This window comes from Drosophila navojoa, chromosome 2 (assembly GCF_054131105.1).
Source record: "Drosophila navojoa isolate 15081-1374.11 chromosome 2, UAZ_NAV_1.0, whole genome shotgun sequence".
NCBI lineage: Eukaryota > Metazoa > Arthropoda > Insecta > Diptera > Drosophilidae > Drosophila > Drosophila navojoa.
Genome location: NC_142890.1, coordinates 5964659 through 5984009, shown reverse-complemented (window position 1 = coordinate 5984009; position 19351 = coordinate 5964659). Strand labels below are relative to the sequence as shown.

Genomic DNA, 19351 nt, shown 5'->3' with positions numbered 1-19351 from the left:
CGCATTCATTCCAGCTGCCAACGCTTAAACTTCCAATAGGAAGAGCTACTGCTTTGTGCCGATCGCAATGCCAGCAACAACTTCAGTTGGAATTCTGCGCTCGCTTGGACTAGACGTGTTCGCGGCTGATTCGCAGCTAACATAAATAAATATTTTCTTGGTGTGTTTAAATTTAAGTATAAAGTGTGCAAATACCATTAAAATAAATAAATAAATAATGTAACAGAATAAAGTATATTTAAGAAGTGCAATTGCTGTTAACGAGTTCCGTAAAAGATTCCAAATAAAATTAAAGCAGCTAACGCGTTCTCTCTGTGTTTCTCCCTCTCTCAGCACGACTCTCATTCCAGTGCGCTTGTGCACTGTTTACTTCCAGCCAGTGTTTGTTCTTTGAGCCGCTCTTAACGGCGTACAGAGTGTGAGGCATAGAGCAGAAGAATAACAAACAAAGCTGTTTGCTGCTCTGGAGAGTTGTTATTGTGTTGGCTATGAAAATGATCGGCAGCGACTACGTACTGGAAGCGCATAACATATTCCACACCACCGAGGCAAGTGCACTGGAAGCCTCTCAAACAAGCATAAACATTGAAGTCTTTTGTTTGTTCTCTCTCTCTCTCTCTCTCTTCCACATTCACTATCTGTATAGGTGGACGGTGGTGGCTGTTTCAATGGTGCCGGCAACTCAGCTCTGGTGCTCAAAGGCGTCAACCTGACCGTGCACAGCGGAGAGGTGATGGCCATACTGGGCTCAAAGGGTAGGTGAATGAGCTGCTCATGTTTGTGGCATTTTAAAGAAATCCGTTTTTTTTTAGGCAGCGGCAAACGAGCTCTGCTGGATGTTATTGCAAGGCGTGCGGATGGCGCCACTCGTGGCCAGGTGCTGCTCAATGGCTCGCCGCTGAGCAAAGCGCTCTTCCAGCAACGTTGCGGCTATGTGACACAATCCTGCACCTTTGTGCCAGGCTTAACAGTGGCTCAAACATTGCACTACACGCCCACCATTGTAGGTGCAAAATACATTGATTAGACATGACTTACAGCCTTTGTTTAATTCCAGCTCCGTGGGTATCTAAAGAGTTCCAAGGTGCGTCAAGTGCTGGCGGATTTAGCGCTCTCGCAGGTGGCGCACAAGCGCGTGGAGTATCTGAATATAAGCGAGGCCAGACGCCTGGCCATTGGCATACAGTTGGTCCGAGATCCAGGTGAGTTTTACAGCTACTCAAACATTTGCAGCGGAGCTTAGCTCTCGTTATTTTCAGTCATGCTGCTGCTGGATGAGCCCACTCAAGGTCTGGATCCTCTCAGTGCCTATCTGCTCATCTCCATACTCTCAAACACGGCCAAGAAGACAGGCTGCGGCATTTTGTTGTCACTGGAGAAGCCACGCTCTGATGTCTTCCCCTTTTTGGATCGTGCGCTGTTCCTATGCCTGGGCGGCGTTGTCTACTCGGGCGGCACTCGTGCCATGCTGGAGTACTTCCATGCCATTGGCTTTCCCTGTCCGCAGCTGGAGAATCCTCTCATGTATTATCTGTGTCTCTCCACTGTCGATCGCCGCAGTCGCGATCGTTTTCTCGAGTCCAGCCAGCAGATTGAGGCACTGGTGGAGCGCTTCTCCAGAGAGACGCCCATTTCCGATGCGCCGCTGAACAACATGGGCTCGGGCAAGGTGCCTCTAGCCTATGGCAAGCCCGGCGAGCTCAAAGTTTGGATCATGCTGTATTTGTAAGGAGAGGAATTTGAGTTTTATTAGAAATGCTTTTGATCCCAAACTCTTTCTTTTAGAAAACTTTTGGCTTCCACATTCTCTTGCGGCGTGGTGGGCATGAAGACGCTCTTCCTTCGCCTGCTCCTGTTGCCCATATCAATGGCTATTTTGTGGGCTTTCTATACGAATCTTAGCGTGGGTATTGAGCTTTGCTTTTAAGGAGTCCCTCTCTTATATACTCTTCTCCCGCAGGACGATGCCAGTGGCTTCTTTACAAGAAACAGCATGATATTGAATATACTTGGTCTATCCTATGGCTGTGGCATTTTGACCACCATAACCTTGTGTAAGTTTGGTAAGCAAATCTTTAAAAGCCCGACTTAATTTTTCTTCCATTTACAGTTCCCATTTGGCGCAAAAAGCTCTCCCAGGATACTCCAGAAGGTCTTTACACGGGCACTACGCTACTGCTATCCTACAACTCCGTTTCCATACCTTTCTCAGCGGTGTCTTCAGTTTTGGCTAGCTGTGTTATCTATCCGTAAGAGATTTAGTTTACAAGTAGTGTATGTATAAATCCTAATTAGTGATTTCTTCATAGCCTTCTCTTGGATTCAAAGTTCAATAATGGCACCGTGTTCGCCTATCTCTTTGTGGCCCTTTGGTCCAGCTACGTGCTGGCCGAGCAAATGACCATATCATTCTTGCTGGTGGTCAAGGTGCCCTTCAATGCAGCCATAGCAGTGACCTACGTGCTGGTCATCAGCATTGCCCTGGCCAGCGGCACAGTGCGGCAAGTTCTTAGATTTGCAATCAAAAGTAAAGCTATATCTAATAAAATATTCTAATTGCAGCTCGTTTAAGGGCTTGCAGCCCTGGCTGCAGGACAATACCAAGGGCACGCATACGCGTTACGCCTCTTCGCTGCTGCACAGCATCGCCTTTCAGACACGCAAGCTCAACTGCACACCCACCGCCTCTGTTATATGTCCGAAGCCCACAGACTTTATGCACGAGCGCTTGGGCCTACCAGATCCAGATGTAAGTCCAGCAGCATGCCATATCCTTCTGTTCTTAAACATATTTTCGTATTTCAGGAAACAATTGATGTCGCTGCGTCTTGTGCTTTCGCAGTGGGCTTGGCGGCTTTCAATATGCTGCTCTATTTGTTCCCTATGCCGCGTTGCGTGCGTCAAAAATTTAAAGACTAAGCATATAAATTTAAATTTGCGCAGCACTCACCTAATTTATATGATTTTTAAGATTTAATTAATAAAAACATAATAAGCACACATCAAAAGAATTTGAATTTGCGCCCTGCAGGGCTGCACTGTCGAGTTTTGTCTGCTTACAGCTAGAACCGATAAGTCAGGGCTGAAGTAGCTCAAGTCGATCGGTCCGTAAGCCCTCGATAACATATTTAACAGCAAGCATCGATAAGTGGGAGCTGCATAGTCACTTTAAGCTGGTCTTCAACCTTATCGATAATAAAAGCTCTGAGCGTGGGCGCTCAATTCGAATGCCAGCCAGTAAAAATTCACAACAAACTATTATTTATCATTTTATTTACAAGAAAACTTAAAATTAATATAAATTTCGCAATGAATACAATCGAAAAACATTACAAATACAAATTCATGAATAGAAATTTTTCATTTCAATTTTAGCAGCTGAACTTCAAAACGTGTTTTAAGTTTTCGCTTTTTTTCTCAGTTTAACAATTGTCTAACGACTAAAAATATGTTTGTTTTATTTAAATAACTAGATACACGCATGGAAATTCATTAGAACGAACGCATCTGATTGAATGAATGTACGCGAGTGTTAATGGGTATTCAGAGGCCACGAATAGCCGAAGACGATGAAAAAATGCGAGCAATAGCTGAATCTAAACGGGAAGTTATTTTGATTTGTGTATACGTATATATAAAATACTGTGGCACCTATATAGTTGCTGCTGGAGAGGATTCAAGTGTGTGTGCTAACATTGTTAGTTTGCGATGAAGGCATACAAATTAAGGGCTATGTAGTTTGGGGACTGGGCTAGGCTGAGCTGAGCTGGGCGTATGCCGATGCTGCTGCTGAGCTGGAGCTCAGGCCGTGTCGTAGTAGGCGTAGTCGTAGCTGGTATCCTCGTCGGCATATGGCGGCCGCTTGCTCTTCTTGTCCTCCTTTTTGCTCTTGGCCGATTTCTTAGACTCCACCAGAGAGCTGGTGGTGGTTGTTGTTGTTGTCGCTTTCGTTGTGCTTGTTGTGGGGCGTCTTGTTGTGGTTGTAGTGCTTGTCGTTGATGTTGTGGTGGAGCTGGTCACCTGGGCGGTCGTCTTCGGACTAGATGGCGCCAACTGTGGACTGTACTGGGAGTTATACTGCTGCGAGGTCTTCTCCGCCTTGTAGATATCAGCGCGTAGCTTATTGATGCTGGCAGCGCCAAAGTTGAGCGATTGTGCCGTCTTGAAGAGCTCATCCTCGTCGCTCAGATCCGATTGCTCCTGCTCATGCTGCTTCTGATAGGCGGACTGCTGCTGGCTCCTCAGGTGGCTGTGCGCCTGCTGAAACCCATGCGGCTGCCTGCTCGAGACGGGAGCGCTGGTGGTGCTCGTGGAGGTCGTGGGGCTGGTAGTTGATCGATTGCGCAGAAACTTGAAGCGGTTGCGTGGGAAATCACTCTCATACAGCTCCGGATGGTACTGTCCGTCATCCTCATCTATATTGGCGTACGGATTGGCTGTGGTGGGCAGCGCAGGCGTCACAGCCGTCGTCCTCTTGGAGCTCGGACTCTGGCTGGGGCGCTGCGTTTGCTGCACCTGATAGAAGCTCTGCTCGTAGGCCTTCTTGTACGTCGTCGGCTTGAAGGTGGTGGGCGTAAAGGCATCCCTCAAGGCCTGCGTGGACAACTTCTTGCTGGGATTCGCAGTGCTGGTGGTGGTCGGATAGTAGAACTCATCGTCGGCATAGCGCTGGGTGGTCGCCTTGTAGGTGATGCTGCCGCGGCTGGTGAAGGCGCGCGGCTTGGCATTGGAGGCAGAGCCGCTCGACGAGGACTTGAATGGCGACGGCTCCTGGCTGCCCACGCGCGTCAGCTGCTGTGCGGTTGATTGGGAGCGAGGCCGTTGATACTGCGGCTCCAGCTGGGCGGGCTTCCGGGCTGCACCTTGGTTGGCCTGGAATGGCTGCGGCTTGGCCAGCTCAGCGAACTCGTTGTGATTGATGTAGTTCGACTCCTGCGGGCCGAGTTTCTGCTTGCGTGCCGACACAGTGGGCTTGTGTCGTCTGGTGGTCTCCTTGTCAAAGTCCTGGGCGTTCTTGCCCGTCAGCTTGGTCGAGCTGGACGGCTGCTCCGTGCTCTTGTAGCGAAAACCATTGTTCGGATTATATGTGGTTGGCTGGATGCGCTCCTGGGTCTGATAGTCATTGGAGCCGAAGCTGAAGCGGCTGGTGATGCCGCTGCCCAGGCGCGGTGTGGTGCTCGCTGTGGGCGCCAAGGTGCTGGGCGTGGTCGACTTGTAGTGCTGCGTATAGTCCTGGAAGCCTGTATTGAAGGAAGCATGCAGCGTTATCTTCTTCACGGATTTCGTTGAGGGAGCAACTGTGGTGCTGGTGCCTGCACTGGCACTGGGACTCTGGCTGGTGCGCTGGCCACGTGTGGGCGTAACACGCGTCTTGCTAGCCGCCTCAGTGGTCTTGCGATTGTAATCGTTGAAGTCGTTGGGCCTGGGACGCGGCGGCTCCTCGTCAAATTCGCGCCCGCCATGCCGATTGGCAAAGAAGTGCGAGCTGTGGGAACCTTTAAAGATATCATCGATGTCTTCTGTGGATGCCAGCGAGAGACAAGAGCGTGATTAATTTGTGTAATAAATTTGAAGATTCCATTGTTTGTTAACTTACGCTTTGAGTCGTCGTTGTAGTTGTTGTTGTTGTTGTTGTAGTTGTTGTTATTGTTATTGTAGTAGTTACGTTCCGTGGTTGTTGTTGTTGTGGTCGTGGTTGTCGTGGGCGTATAATAGCTAGTGATGGGTCGTTTGGTTGTCGGCGCATTGTCCGCATTGGAACTGGAAGCAGTCACCGCATAATTATGTCTGGGGCGCGACTTTTGATCGACGCGATTCTCCTTGGAGCGACGCACATCACCTGCAATCAGGTCAAGTCGTGTATAATGGGATCGCTACGATAATGGATAAGACAACATAATTGGATCATTATCTACCACTTTCGGCGCGCTGCAAATGGAAGGTGGACTCATCCTCCTGATTAACGCTCTTGCTCTCGTCCACCGAGCGATACAAATCGTTCAGATAGAGCGACGTGGACTTGTCGCAATCGACGTCCGCCCAGTTGGCGCAGATCTGCAGCTCCTGATCGAAGGCCGTGCTGTTTGGGCAGAGGAAGCGATAGTCCTGCACCTGTTGGACAAACGAATTAACTCTTCGATGTGAGAGCTGCGCAAACAGTTAGCCGCATTAACAGCAAAAGCACATAACCAGATCAACATGCAAGATTCAATTTGATAAGTGGGCGAAATTAGTTAATAAGCAATTTTTGGTTTCCTTTCTAATTGTTAATTTCTTGTTTGATTAACAACAACAATAACAACAACAGCAAATTAAATAAATAGAAATATTTACATATAAACATTTTCTTAATATTAATATATGAGCTTAAAATTATAAAGGGATAGCAGACATAAAAATTCGTACTCAAGAAACCAAAAAAAAAAAATATATTATTTATATAAAAAATAAAAAATACGTAAAACCGGATAAAAATTTTGCACGTATGGAATAAATTAAAAATCCTGAAAAAATATATTCTCTGAAGGTGTGCAATTTAAATTTTCTAGACGAAAGATCTAAAAAAAAAATTTTCTGAGTATAATTATAATGCTGAAAGTCTGATACAACTCTTTCTCGAAATGCCAGCTTCATGAAGTTTCCAAAAAATAATGGATGGCAAAGTATGAAATATTAATTATTTTTGCAAATAAAACAAAAATGGCACCTTTATTTAAAATTCGTTACTTCTTCTCTTGATAGGAAATATATCATTAGTATTATTTGCTAGATTTCCTATCTATAATTTAAAGAAAATAACGCATTTATGGAAACCAAAAGGTAAACAAATAGGCAACGGAAATGACTTATCTTCTCATCTTCCTCATATCTATTAATGTGTCATAATTTATAAAATTATTTTCACGCATTTTTAATCATAGAGAAAATTACATTGAATACCAATATTATGACTTGTTGTTAAATTAAATAACTGTTGAATTATAGTTATCAAAAATAGCAACAGCCTTGAATGATTTATAAATTATAAAACTAAGCGATGACCCAGCAAAATTGATACTATTTTCCATAATTATATTTCAAAAGCGGTTTAAGTTATTTATAACAGCCAGCTGTTGAAACATTTAACAAGATTTGCCATTTAATTGTAAAATAAATAGTGTTTGCTTAAGGTGTGGAAATAATAAATAATAATTGTAAAAATAAATATTGACCTAGCTAACATATTATTGATGACGCTATCGAGCTATGTTGCTCTAGCCCATGTGTGTAAATCTGGGTGCCCAACCATTCATTCTCATGGACTTCTACATGCTTACATATATCTGGGTGCCTATCTATTCATTCCCATGAACTTCTACATACTTACATATACACAAAGTAATACACAAAGTATGCAGTAAAAGACTAGAGAATCTAGAAACTTCATAATCTTCTAGAGTCTATATAAAAACAGCTCAACTCGGACGTAGCGTATGTAAAGGCCTAGAAAATGAATCTTTATATATGTATATGTATATGTATATGTATGTTCTTTTATATATAAATATAAATATCTTTGCATATACCTGTTTAAGAAATATATATATTATATTTATTTTTCATGTATATAAAATACGTTATTATCATTATTAATATTGTATACGATATATCTTATCATATCATATCGTATTCAAATCCGATTGGAATCTGTGTCTCGGAATATTACATGAATCCTAACAATATATATTTAACTCATATAAAACACTTTATATACATTTTATTCTAGACACGTCCCACTACTATATAGTATAAAGGCTATCTCAAGTCAAAGATATAATATCAGCTGGCCCGGTCATAGTCAGCGATGTGAGAGTCAGCGATGTCGCATGGTGCATATCGTGACAATAGTTGGAAGAGCCGTGGCAAGGTTTCGACTTTAACAAGCCAAAGGCCGTAGGCGAACTTTGGCATTTGTCGTATGTTTTTTATCGCTACGTCTGCCTCTTCTTCTTCCACTACTACTTCTACTTGTGCTTTGTGGCACTTGGCATTTGAATTGGTATCCGGCTGCGGCAGTTGCCACCAGATGATGCTGCTGCACACATTTTGGCCGTTAATTGAGGCGAAGTGAACGTGTTCTCGATGAATGTGTGTGTGTGCACATATACAGCCACATTTATAGAATAGTAGGCTAATTGACAACTCAAAATCCATATGTATAGTACTTATATAGTTCAAAACCCGCACCATTGTGACTTGGGCATTATTTACTTCGTTAAGCATGGTAAGAGCAATGCCGGCAATGCTGGCCAATCGCTGCACGATGCTCAATGCCCGATTCCTTTACGATAGGCAAACATGTATCTATTTCGCAAACTGACTGAGCTCAGTCAACAGCAAGCCGATGTGTGTGAGGAGGCCGCATCGAGTGTACTGGACGATGTGTTCAAGGGCACAGCCAGCACCATATTCAGCTATGGCCATTGGCCAATTGGCGAGAAACGTAGCAGCAAAGTGGACGTGGTGGATCGCATTCTGTGTGAGCTATTCGGCCACGTTTACAGCATGGAGGTGGCGATGGAGATCAACATAGCCATTAGTCATATGCAACAGCTTGTGGCAAGGGAGCACTTAACGGACACAGAGGAGGAGCACTTTGTCGCCTCGCCCAATGAGGTCTATGCGTATATAGAGAAGGTCATTGGGCAGCTGCAGCAGCAATCGGATGATGCCACGTCCACCGATGACTATCCCTATGCGCTATTCACCATTTGCGTGAGGCAAACCAATCTGGATCGATCGCTGCATCTCAATGGCAGCATCCAACTGGTCCATTTGACGGCCGTCGATCAGTCGGAGATGATGCTGCAACTGCACACGCCCATGGCCTCATTGCTGAGGATAATCAGCGCGCTGGCGAGCAATACCAAAACGCATATCAGGTACTACAACATACGGTTAACGCAAATCCTGAAGGATTTACTGGACAGCGATGAGAGCACTGTGATTATCAATTATACAGCTGCGCCGGATCCACAATTCAATGCAATTATGGCCATGGACTGTGCCAAGGTCTGGAAGGCGCTCTATGTGCGGAAGCGCAGCAAATGGCATTGCCTGAGCAATATGCTGTTCGGGCTGAAGTTCTGGCACGGCAGCGATTACAAATTTCAGCTGGAAGAGCTGCTGGAGTTGCTGAAGAGGAACAACGCCAGCATTCAGCTGGCGTTCGAATTGCCGAAGCAACGCAACAGCTACACTCGATGCAAGACCAAGATCAGCCCATTGCACCAGCTGCAGCAGGCAACGGCGTTCGTGGGCGAGGAGGAGATGCAGGCGAGTTGGCTGTCCGATAAGCTGCGGCACATCAAGACCGATGCGGAAGCCAGCCTCGAGGAGATGCTGGAAGTGCGGCAAATTGTCACACAGCTGGCCATCAGCCACGAGCGGAATAGCGAGCAGCTGAAGCAGAAAGACCAAATGCTGGACCGTCTGCATCACAGGCTGGCGAAGAGCAACAGGAAGCTGCGGCAGCAGCGTCTCACATTTAAGCGCAAGCTGGCCAAGTACTCGAATATGTTTGAGAGCTTGTGGACACATCAGCGCAGGGAGCAGCAACTGCAGGAGCAGCAGCAAAAGGCGCAGCTATCGAAGGTGCTGGACGACATCTACCTGGAGCTGCATGGCACGCAGCTGCTGGAGAGCAGCAATAGCCAATCTGTACGTTAAATATCTCGACTCTCTGTCGCTCTCCATGTGTCTGAATGTATCTCGCTTCCACTGCTGCTCTCTAGCTAGCTCTCTCTCTCACTCCCTCTCTCTCTCTCCCTATGTGTGGCAGGCAATTAATGTTATGCACTTAAAGGTCAGCGAACAGCCAGCAGATGCTGTTCCGCTGCAACAGCAACACCGGCTGGCAACCTGGGCAGTCACGAAGTCTCGTCTACCCTGACACCCCCCACACACCCATCCCTTTGACAGTGCGCCTCCCGCACTCGGCTCTACGGCAATCTGCTATGTAGCCGTGCATCTTTGCCATTTCAACTGACAGCGACTCAGCGCGCCCGCAAGTTAACAAATGGTTGATGTTTTGTCTTTGCGTCTCTCTTCTTAGCTCTAAGACTTTCGGAATACCTATGGCCCTATGGCGGCCACTCCAAATCGTCTATTTTACAACGTAATGTGCGCGTGTATCGAATAAAATTTGATCAATTTGATGCTGTGAAAAGTTGAAAACCAACCGAAGAATTTAGACTGCATCTCGATGGCGAAGCCAAGTGCTCTCTTGGCCGAAGGTTGTGGTGGATTGTTGGTTAATCCATTGTTTACACCATAACTTGCGTGTAGTTGTAATCATTATGCGAAGACATTATGCTGGTACACTGCTGAGCTTATGACACTGGCAGATGCCCTGTAAAAAAGCTATTAGTTACATATTTTGTATATTGTCGAGCTCTGACCATGAGGAAAATCAGAGCAATCTAGAAATGTCTCTCACATTATTTATTTTACGTTTCTTTTGTATGCAAACACAATCGACACTACCCACCTACAGCTAAAGAATTATTGATTATTTGGAATTTATGAATGAATCTAAGAAGTAAGAAACATTATACCCTGAGAAAAAAAAATTTTACTAGTTTTTCATTCTAGAAGTTTTTCTTTTTTATACCCTGAACCCATTGAAAATGGGAAATCAGGGTATAATGTTTTTGTGTAAAAGTATGTAACAGGCAGAAGGAATCATCGCAGACCCCACAAAGTATATATATTCTTGATCAGCACGATGAGCTGAGTCGATATAGCCCTGTCCGTCTGTCCGTCTGTCCGTCCGTCCGTCCGTCCGTCCGTATGAACGCCGAGATCTCAGAAGATATAAAAGCTAGAGAGCTGAAATTTTGTGTGCATACTCGTGTATACCATACGCAGTACGAGTTTGCTTTATTTTTTCGATAACTCATCCGATAACTTTTTTATCGAGAATAATCGAAAAATTGATTTTGTTTTTTGAGCCTCATCGGAGTACTATTAGATGTAGAGACTTCAGATTTACTGTGTATATATATATATGTAGAATACAAACATTTTGTAATCAACAGATTTTGGATACCACGCCCCCTTCGCCCCCAATTTGTAAAAAACGTATTTCAAGTACTAGAGACTTGTGCTTTGGAATGTACACACATTTTGACCATATTATTACGCCCTGAAAATTTCACTAAGATCGTATGCTTACAAACGAAGTTATTCACCAAGTAAATTCTCATACTATTGCCCACACTGCAGCGCAGCCCAAGCGCAGTCGCTGCTTACTGCGCAGTTAGCAGAGCGCGGGCGCGTGAGGGTGGATGCATGTAAATGTATGTGTGCGTGCATAAAAGAAGTGCAGAATGATAAGAATATCAGCTTTGAGGGTTCAGGGTATCTCCTAGTCGAGCAGTCTCGACTAGAGTCTTCTTACTTGTTTTTAATCAAAAATGTAAAATAAGAAATACTAATACTTATATTTGATTTTTCTATTATACTGTTAAAATCTAATTTAATATTTTTAAGGCAAATTTAAGAAAAACTAAAACTTTCTTAACAATAAAAAATAATATTTTTTAAGCTTTAATTCAAAAATTTTATAAACATTTACATATGGATAAAATTATACTTTAAAAATGTTCAACATATATGTATATTATAATAATAATTAATTTGAAGCTCATTTATATAAACATATGTACAAAATATAAGATGTGGTAAAAAAACCAAATTCAACCCAATTCGGATTCAAAAATGTTTATAATTCCTTACTCCAACATTTTTATAAAATTCAGATGGATAAAAATGTGAAAAATCTATATAGACTATAAATGATATTGGTGCGAGATGTATGTTATATTATAAACCCCTATATAGAGCATACATAGACCGCTTAACAACCTTGGAAAAATTGTAGTGATCAACCTTAAACTACTCCAACTTTTGTAGTCCATCCATTCATATTTACATATTTACAATCTACAAAGCCTATATACCCACTATAAGCAGTGCATACACATAACTACATACATGTGTACATACTTATATATGCTCCATCTATATCATTAGTTCAACTGCCAATGCTCTGTTGTTGTTGTTGCTGTTGTAGTTGTTGTTTTAAGCTATCGTTTAACACTTACCCCCACTCCGGGCAGCTTGACGCAGACATGGAACATCTGACACTGCGTCTCAGGATCGGCATAGTAGCCGCCAAGTATCTTGTCGCGGCAGGTGAACTGCGTCTTGGGCATATTCTGCAGACTGTAGGTGGGCCAGGGCCTGCCAAAGACATCCTCGTCCTCGTCCAGCAGCTGGGCCTGCCCCAACACTTGGCCGCACAGCAGGGCCATTGCGGTGGCTGCAAAGATCAACGAGACGAAAACAAAACAAAATCGTGAGCTTTTCGAACACAAATTGGAAACTCAAGTGGTGCAACCGCCGGAGCAACCACTGGCTGCCAGCTCGGTTGCCCCGCTGACCTTCATCTTAATGTGGCTCGCGCACTCGCAACACTTTCGCTTGCAAGACGAGCCACATGATTTATGCGTGTATCTGAGTAGTGTATGTCTGTGTGTGTGTGTGTGTGCGTGTATGTAACTGATGCTCAAGGCTGGCCAAGTTCTGTGTGCGTGTGTTGTTTTTGTAAGCTTTTGCTTTTGTTTTTATTTGACAATTGATGGCTTTTTGATACAGAAAGACGTCATTACGATTCAAAACCGCAAATTCCCACAGCGCGCTGTTGGTGTATTTTGTACACTTGTGTCAATTCAGCTACCAAATTGGCCACAAATCCACAACAACAACAAAAATCATCTATATGAATCCCAATATGAGGGTCAGACAATTAAAATGTCATGTCAATCAAATGTTATGGATTACCTATGTCAGGCAACATGGGAGTACATGATACATTAAAAGCCACTTACATATGTGAAATGTTTAATTACCATCGAATGGCACTGTTGCTAGACTTTTGGCAGGCACAACTATCAATCAATTACTATGGACTCTACTCTAATAGAGACAAATTCCAACATGACATACTAAAAGCTACATCCAAATCCAAGTTGCCTTGACATTTTTTTTTTTTTTGGCTGGCACTGTGGTTGCAGCTCTTGCAGGCACTGTTATGGTTAGTTTACTTTAAAGTTTCTACATCTCACACTAAACGCCACTTGCACATATAAAATGCCAAGTAATGTCATGCTTACATGTTGACTTTAAGGTGACTCGACTCTTTGCAGGCACTATTCCCATTTAAATGTTATAGATCATATCCTAGTTAATGTAAGTATATGCTGCATTAAAAGCTACTGTGGCATTTGATACGCTCAAAATCCTCTTATGTATACTGCAGGTGGACTTTTTACAGGCACTATATATAGTAGTATATTATTATCTACTTCTTTAAAAAGCTCTTTTATTACATTCTAGTAGCTGTTAGTTTAACAAGCAATTTTACGTACGCTGAGCTTAATTATATTAGGGATTTTTTTTTTTTAGTTATTGCCGTACTTTTTGCATGTACTGTTTTCAATTAATTCCTATGAATCCTTATGCTATTATATAAATATAAGCACTAAATTAATACAATTTACTTTAAATATCTTTTTATTGGGCGTGTTGTCTGATTTTTTGCAGTAACTGTTGTCAATAAAATATTGAAGACCTCACCTAGGGAGACTTATTTTACTATATAAAAGATCATTAAAAAAGTAGTATTCTAATTTGCATTACAAACTTTACTTGCCCCTGTTGCCAGTCGTTTAGCAGCCACTGTTCCTGTATTAAGCATAACTCCTCTGTGAATCTATTCTTATAACTCAGAGTGCAAACCATCTAAATGCTATTGCCACATGTGCCACACTTAATTAGCAAGACGACTTTTGGCCGGCACTGTTAATAGACTTTTTGCAGGCACTGTTCTGACAGAGTGGAATGGCAAACGGAAGATGCGCTCGCCGCAATTAAAGCAATTGCAATTTGAAATTGCAGAACCAATGCAAATCGCAAATCGCCTTGGCTCAAATTGCAGTCAAATTCGTTAGCTGGAGGATTGCGCAATCATCGTTTGGTGTATATAACAGGCATTGAGAGAGGGACGGAACGAGTGGGGGTGAGAAGAGGAGAGGGAGAAAGACCTGGGCTTTGAAGATTCGCATTGAATTCAAAGTGAATTTCATTTTCAATTCCACAAACTTTTTCCCCAGACATTTGAAATCTTTGGCTTTGTGAACTATGACTGGGCAGCAGCAACTCCGGGAATTGTGGTTTCTGTTGGCCCATCTCTTTTGTTCAACTCGAGCTCAGGCGAAACCAATTTGAATCCCAGACCCAGACAGCTTCCGTGGGGCGTCATCTCTACCACTTAATGATCATTCAAACGATTTACATGCGCATATAATTATTTCTGACCCAATATTCATTTAAGGCAAATTATTTATCTTACCTATTGGCCGCGTCTTTGTTGTTTTTGCCAAAAATTCATAACTGATTGCATTTTATGCTTTTTTTAGGGGCGACTCGGGTAATATTTGTAGAAATTCCCATAAACTGATGCTCAGTTACGTTAATGTGCAGACCTTGAGTCCATGCATAATTTCCTCTTATGAAAGATTAAAGAGCCAAAGCCAGCCCCAGCTAATGATCATGCGAATTAATTATCGCGAGGAGATGAGCTCCGCTTGATGTGATTGTTGGAATGCGTAATTAAAGCCACTGAGAGAGAAGGTCAATACAATACATGCCCAATGAGCTAACGTTCCAAATGATCTCTGTCATCAGGAAGCGATTTCAATGAGTCTTCAAATGTGTTCTGTGTCTTTAATGTGCGGGGGAAGTTTAGGTAAGCCGTAATGACTGGCTGAATTACCTGACGAGCTACTTTTTGTTACACTTTTTAGGGTCTATTAAAAATCTATTTATCAATTTTTTTTTTCACATAAAAAGTTAACTATTCTTTAAGGTCATGAAATAAATTTTTTGAAATTATTGCAATGAAGCTTAAGCTCTTATTAAAGATAAATGGTAGAATTTCAACCATATTTTATAAATTACTAATTATTTATATACAGATACGCATATTAATTAGTTGGTTTATATAAAATTAAAATCATATACAATTTCAAAATTTTAAAGCATTTAAAAAAAAATATACGTATATTAATTTTAAAACAAAAATTCTAAAAAGAATAAGAAAGAAAGAAAATTTAACGAGGCCTCCCAATTCCCTACAACTACTTAACTCAATTTTTCCTTCAATACTTTTTATTTTTAAACATAAAAACTTGTGAATATTTATAATTGTTTTCTATTTTTAAAATATAATAGTCATTAGAAAATCATTTGAATTATGTGTTTATTTAAAATATTAAATTTGTTTTATTATGTTAACCATTTGGATTAGATAACTAAATTATCATTTAATTGATTTTAAGTCAACAACAAATAAGAAAACAATAAAAATAAAAGTTAAGAACTTCTCTATGTTTCTAGAACAATAACTAAGAATATAATTTTGATATTTTCATTCTGCAGCGTTTTTTTCGGTTTTTATAATTGAATATAAGCCACTGAATATTTGTAAATAAATATATACAGTCGAGTCTCGATAATTTGTAGCCCTCTAAATCATAATTCGCGATAATTCGTAATAAATTCCTTCCCCTTGAAAAAATGCGTTCTCGATAATTCTCGAGAATTTCTGTCCAAATAAAAAAAAAATCTGATAGCTTTGCCGTTAAAAAAACAACATTTTCCTAAAAACCTTGCTAACTTAAAGGATTTGAAATTATTAAAATATTTGCTAATTATATAAAAAAAAAATAAAAAAAATATTTTTTGTATCTAAGTTTGTCTCTTAAATAGATTATTTCCAGCAACTCACCCAGTAGAAGTGCGCTCATTTGATATTTAATAGTCGACATGGCGCTTTTCGTAGTTAATTAATCCAAAATCGGGGCGTATATCCACAGCCGAAAGCGTAATTTATAATATCCAAAGTTAGGAGGGGGAATTATCCGAAGTGCCTAAGCTGCTAGTTAAAGTAGATATTCACATGGAATGCACTGTAAACAGATAACAAACACAACACGCAGAAAGATCATATAAATACGATTATTACAAAACGCACAATTATGTTTTAAAAGCTTTTTGTATTTGCTTTACGGTTTTTATGCTATTCATGTATTCTTTTTTTTCGGAAAATTAACACAAAATCATCGAGCGATTCATTTTCATTATGTGAAACTGTTTGTCATGCCAGCGCTCAACTAGAAAATAAGCAAAAAATGCCGACAAAGTGTTCAAATCGAAAATTCTGCTATTTCAGTTTCTTGTCGGCGGCTGCCGCTTCTTCTTCTTCTTCTTTTTCTTCTTTTTCTTCTTTTTCTTTTGCTTCGAACCGAGCTCGTATGTAAATGCGTAAAAATGTGTTTCGCAAGGTGCGAAAACTACGGAAAAGCCATTTAGAATGTGCAGCGAAACGTTGCAGACGTCTTTGCCAGTTGACTGGGCAAACAGGCAGACTAACAAAAAGCACTCAGTCACTGACAGTCACTAACAGTCACAGTCACAGTGACAGTGACAGTCACTGTTTGTGTATTTTAACACAACAGTTGAACTACGAACCGCACGAGACGAGCCAACGACGAGGCGCAATGTTGCGCGTTTTGCGACTTTATCGTTTACGTTGTCGAAGCGAAATGATTTCTGAAAGCGAAAGGAAAAACCACTTGGGCCCCATCAGCAGAAGCAGCCAAGGCAGCCAAGGCAGAGGCAGCAGCAACAGTGTCGGCAGCAGCAACGTCGACAGCAGCAGCGACGTCTCAGCTGGCAGCATAGAAGCTGCTGCTTCGGCTTTGGCCAAGCTTCGAGTCTGGCTGGGCGCATGTGTCGCCTGCTTAACGCACATTACGCATACGCACCGTGTGACATGTTGTTTGCATTATTGTTGCAGTTGCATTTTGGCATCGTTTGTCACTCACTTACGTCAGCTGACGGCAGCCACAGGGCCACATCACCAACAGCAGCAGCAGCAGCAGCAGCAGCAGCAGCAGCATCAATTCATGCTTATGACCGCACTCCCACCGCAAGACGCCTGCAATTACATGTACAGAAAATGTTTGTTTGGCTTGCAACTGAAGCTGAGGCTGAGGCTGAGGCTGAAGCGTCGGTTGCATCTTCCGCTGGTATTATGTCATAGTTAGTCATGGCGCGGCGCGGCATTGTCATTTACTCTTGCTGCTGCGACGACTGCTGCTGCTGTTGCTGCTTGTGTCGGGGCAAAAGTCGCGCTGCCTCTGCCGCTGCCGCTGCTGCTTCGGCTGCTGCTGCTGCCTCTCGGCAATCCGGTTCGCGTATATGGGTAAGTAGTGTGGGGAATGCGCGGCATTTGTTGCAGTGTGGGAATTTGCACGCCTGCAGATCTAGCAGAGATCTCCGCTTACTGGGCGTTGCTATTTAAAAAACATTTTTGTTTGCCGTTTCTGATCTGGCCAACAGAAATGAGACAAAATAGAGGCGGCTCGACGCCTAATGTCCATCACCGTGTGGCCCTAAACTGACAGCTTGGCATTTCAAAGTTGAGGTTGGCTGCCGGAAAAACAACAAAGCAAAGCAGCTGCAGCTGAAAGCAAACAAACAGACGACAACAAAAAATGTCAACTGAAGACGAGCCTGAGTTGACTGGTTGTTGACTTGCAGCAGCCTCGTTTGGCTGCGGGCATTAGCCATCCTATGTGCTGCGCCTGCAACGGGCTTCCCATCAATATTTTGTTGTTGTTTCTGTCTAATTTCTCGGCTCATGTTCAGAGTTCAGCTGCAATGATTGTGTAACGGCTTTTCGGCAGGTCGGGCAGAGAGGGCTAGAAATGGAAAAACATAATAAATGTTCAATTTATTTTGCTTGGCCTACGTTTTGTGTCATCCCCGGCAAAGAAAGGCTATGACTCACGCGATGCTGTTGGCCAACTGCGTGGGAAAGGCTAATAACTAGGAAGTGTCCAGACGGCTTGACGGCCAGACGGCCCGACGGCTAGGCTAAACAAAATAAAACAAAACAAAATCAACAATCAAATGCAAAGCGAGCGCCAAACAAAAGACTTAAGGCACGAACTCGCCTCGAGTTTCTTTTCGCATTACACAGCAGCCCAGGCACAATTCTAATTAGCGCCCGCTTTCAATTAAATACACATCAATTTGAATGGCCTCCGCCTGGCTGACATTGATAAATGCGCCACGACTTTGCTGTACCGATGGCAGCTGGTAAAAGGGTCTTACAGCAACTCGTTAAGAATTCCAATGCACGTAAATTATTTAATATTTCTTTTTCCATTTTCTTCTTCTTTTTTTTTTTTTGAGGGGTTTTTATGTATTAATATTATTATTTTGGTTGTGTGTGATTATATAAGATGCTTGGCTGGTTGAATGCAGTAAAAGTGCCGAAAGCATTTGCACAATGTGTGGGAGCCAATGCAAAATGCATGCAGACATTCACCAGCAGCAACTGCAGCAGCAACCACAGCAACAGCAGCAGCAACAGCAGCAAGAGTAAATTTCAATTAAGCTGAAGATGCGCGTCTGGCATTTGAGAAAAAAATAATGCCAAAAAGTGAGCATCAGGCCAAACCAAACGAGTCAAAAGCAGAAATTGGGAATGGGGCTGCTTAGGAGCTTGGGAGCTGCATGGCTGGGCATTTCAATTTCAATTGGAATTGCTTGTCGGAGCCCATTGAGTAATTGTGCAGCAATGAGCATAGGCATGTGGCGGCTGGCTGCCAGCAGATTTTCCGTTGATAAAGTGGAAAACCTCATAATAAGAAATCACATACATACACTCACACGCTGCGCAGCCAGATTTGCTGGCAACATTTCGCATGGGCTGCGATTCGGTACGCCTGCACGTGGCAAATGCAGTCGCAGCTGTGCAATTTACAGTTTATGATGCGACAGATGCTTGCGAAATATGGACGGCTCAGGCGCAGGATTGGGTCAGCCAGACAGTTGTGCGGTCAGTCAGTCAGTCAGTCAGCCAACGAGTCGGTCGGTCGGCTAATTTGAAAGTTAGCGAAACGCATTGCCAAATGGATTTACAGATGCGCGTTTTATGCGAGCAATTAAAACGAAAGACTTAGGCAACGAACTTGTTCGTCCAGCTACTGTCAACTTAAGCTCTGCACTCATAAACTGCCCAAACTCCAGGCAGCTCTATAAATATCTACAAGTCTCTAAATATATATGTGTATATACATATTATATATTGATGCTCAGTTGATGCTGCCTGCATTTGCATTTGCATAAAATGCGCATTAGGCAGCACCCCCGCCATTAGGCGCAACTTGTGCCG

At 42.6% G+C, this 19351-nt stretch overlaps 3 protein-coding genes across 4 annotated transcripts; 2 read left to right on the top strand and 1 right to left on the bottom strand.

Moving 5' to 3' along the window:
- Positions 1 to 71: 71 nt before the first annotated feature.
- On the top strand, positions 72 to 2998 carry LOC108659539 (ATP-binding cassette sub-family G member 5). Its single transcript, XM_018112518.3, has 12 exons — positions 72 to 160; positions 334 to 548; positions 647 to 755; positions 813 to 1003; positions 1058 to 1202; positions 1260 to 1725; positions 1786 to 1903; positions 1961 to 2054; positions 2111 to 2249; positions 2310 to 2501; positions 2563 to 2749; positions 2806 to 2998. The coding sequence occupies exons 2-12, from the start codon at positions 489 to 491 to the stop codon at positions 2917 to 2919; spliced, it is 1815 nt and encodes a 604-aa protein (XP_017968007.1). The 5' UTR covers positions 72 to 160; positions 334 to 488; the 3' UTR covers positions 2920 to 2998.
- Positions 2999 to 3256: 258 nt separating this feature from the next.
- Positions 3257 to 16772, bottom strand: LOC108659107 (uncharacterized). 2 transcript variants are annotated; one of them, XM_030383572.2, is made up of 6 exons: positions 16636 to 16772; positions 15893 to 16073; positions 12147 to 12364; positions 5916 to 6147; positions 5597 to 5839; positions 3257 to 5519 (listed from the first exon to the last, which is right to left on the bottom strand). In XM_030383572.2, exons 2-6 carry the CDS (start codon positions 15930 to 15932, stop codon positions 3802 to 3804), a joined length of 2451 nt encoding a protein of 816 aa, XP_030239432.1. In that variant the 5' UTR covers positions 15933 to 16073; positions 16636 to 16772; the 3' UTR covers positions 3257 to 3801. The 2 variants fall into 2 exon arrangements, with proteins under 2 accessions (XP_030239432.1, XP_030239433.1); XM_030383573.2 differs by having other exon boundaries at positions 5916 to 6111.
- On the top strand, positions 8127 to 10219 carry LOC108659543 (kinesin heavy chain). Its single transcript, XM_018112525.3, has 2 exons — positions 8127 to 8263; positions 8332 to 10219. The coding sequence occupies exons 1-2, from the start codon at positions 8261 to 8263 to the stop codon at positions 9706 to 9708; spliced, it is 1380 nt and encodes a 459-aa protein (XP_017968014.1). The 5' UTR covers positions 8127 to 8260; the 3' UTR covers positions 9709 to 10219.
- Positions 16773 to 19351: the final 2579 nt, after the last annotated feature.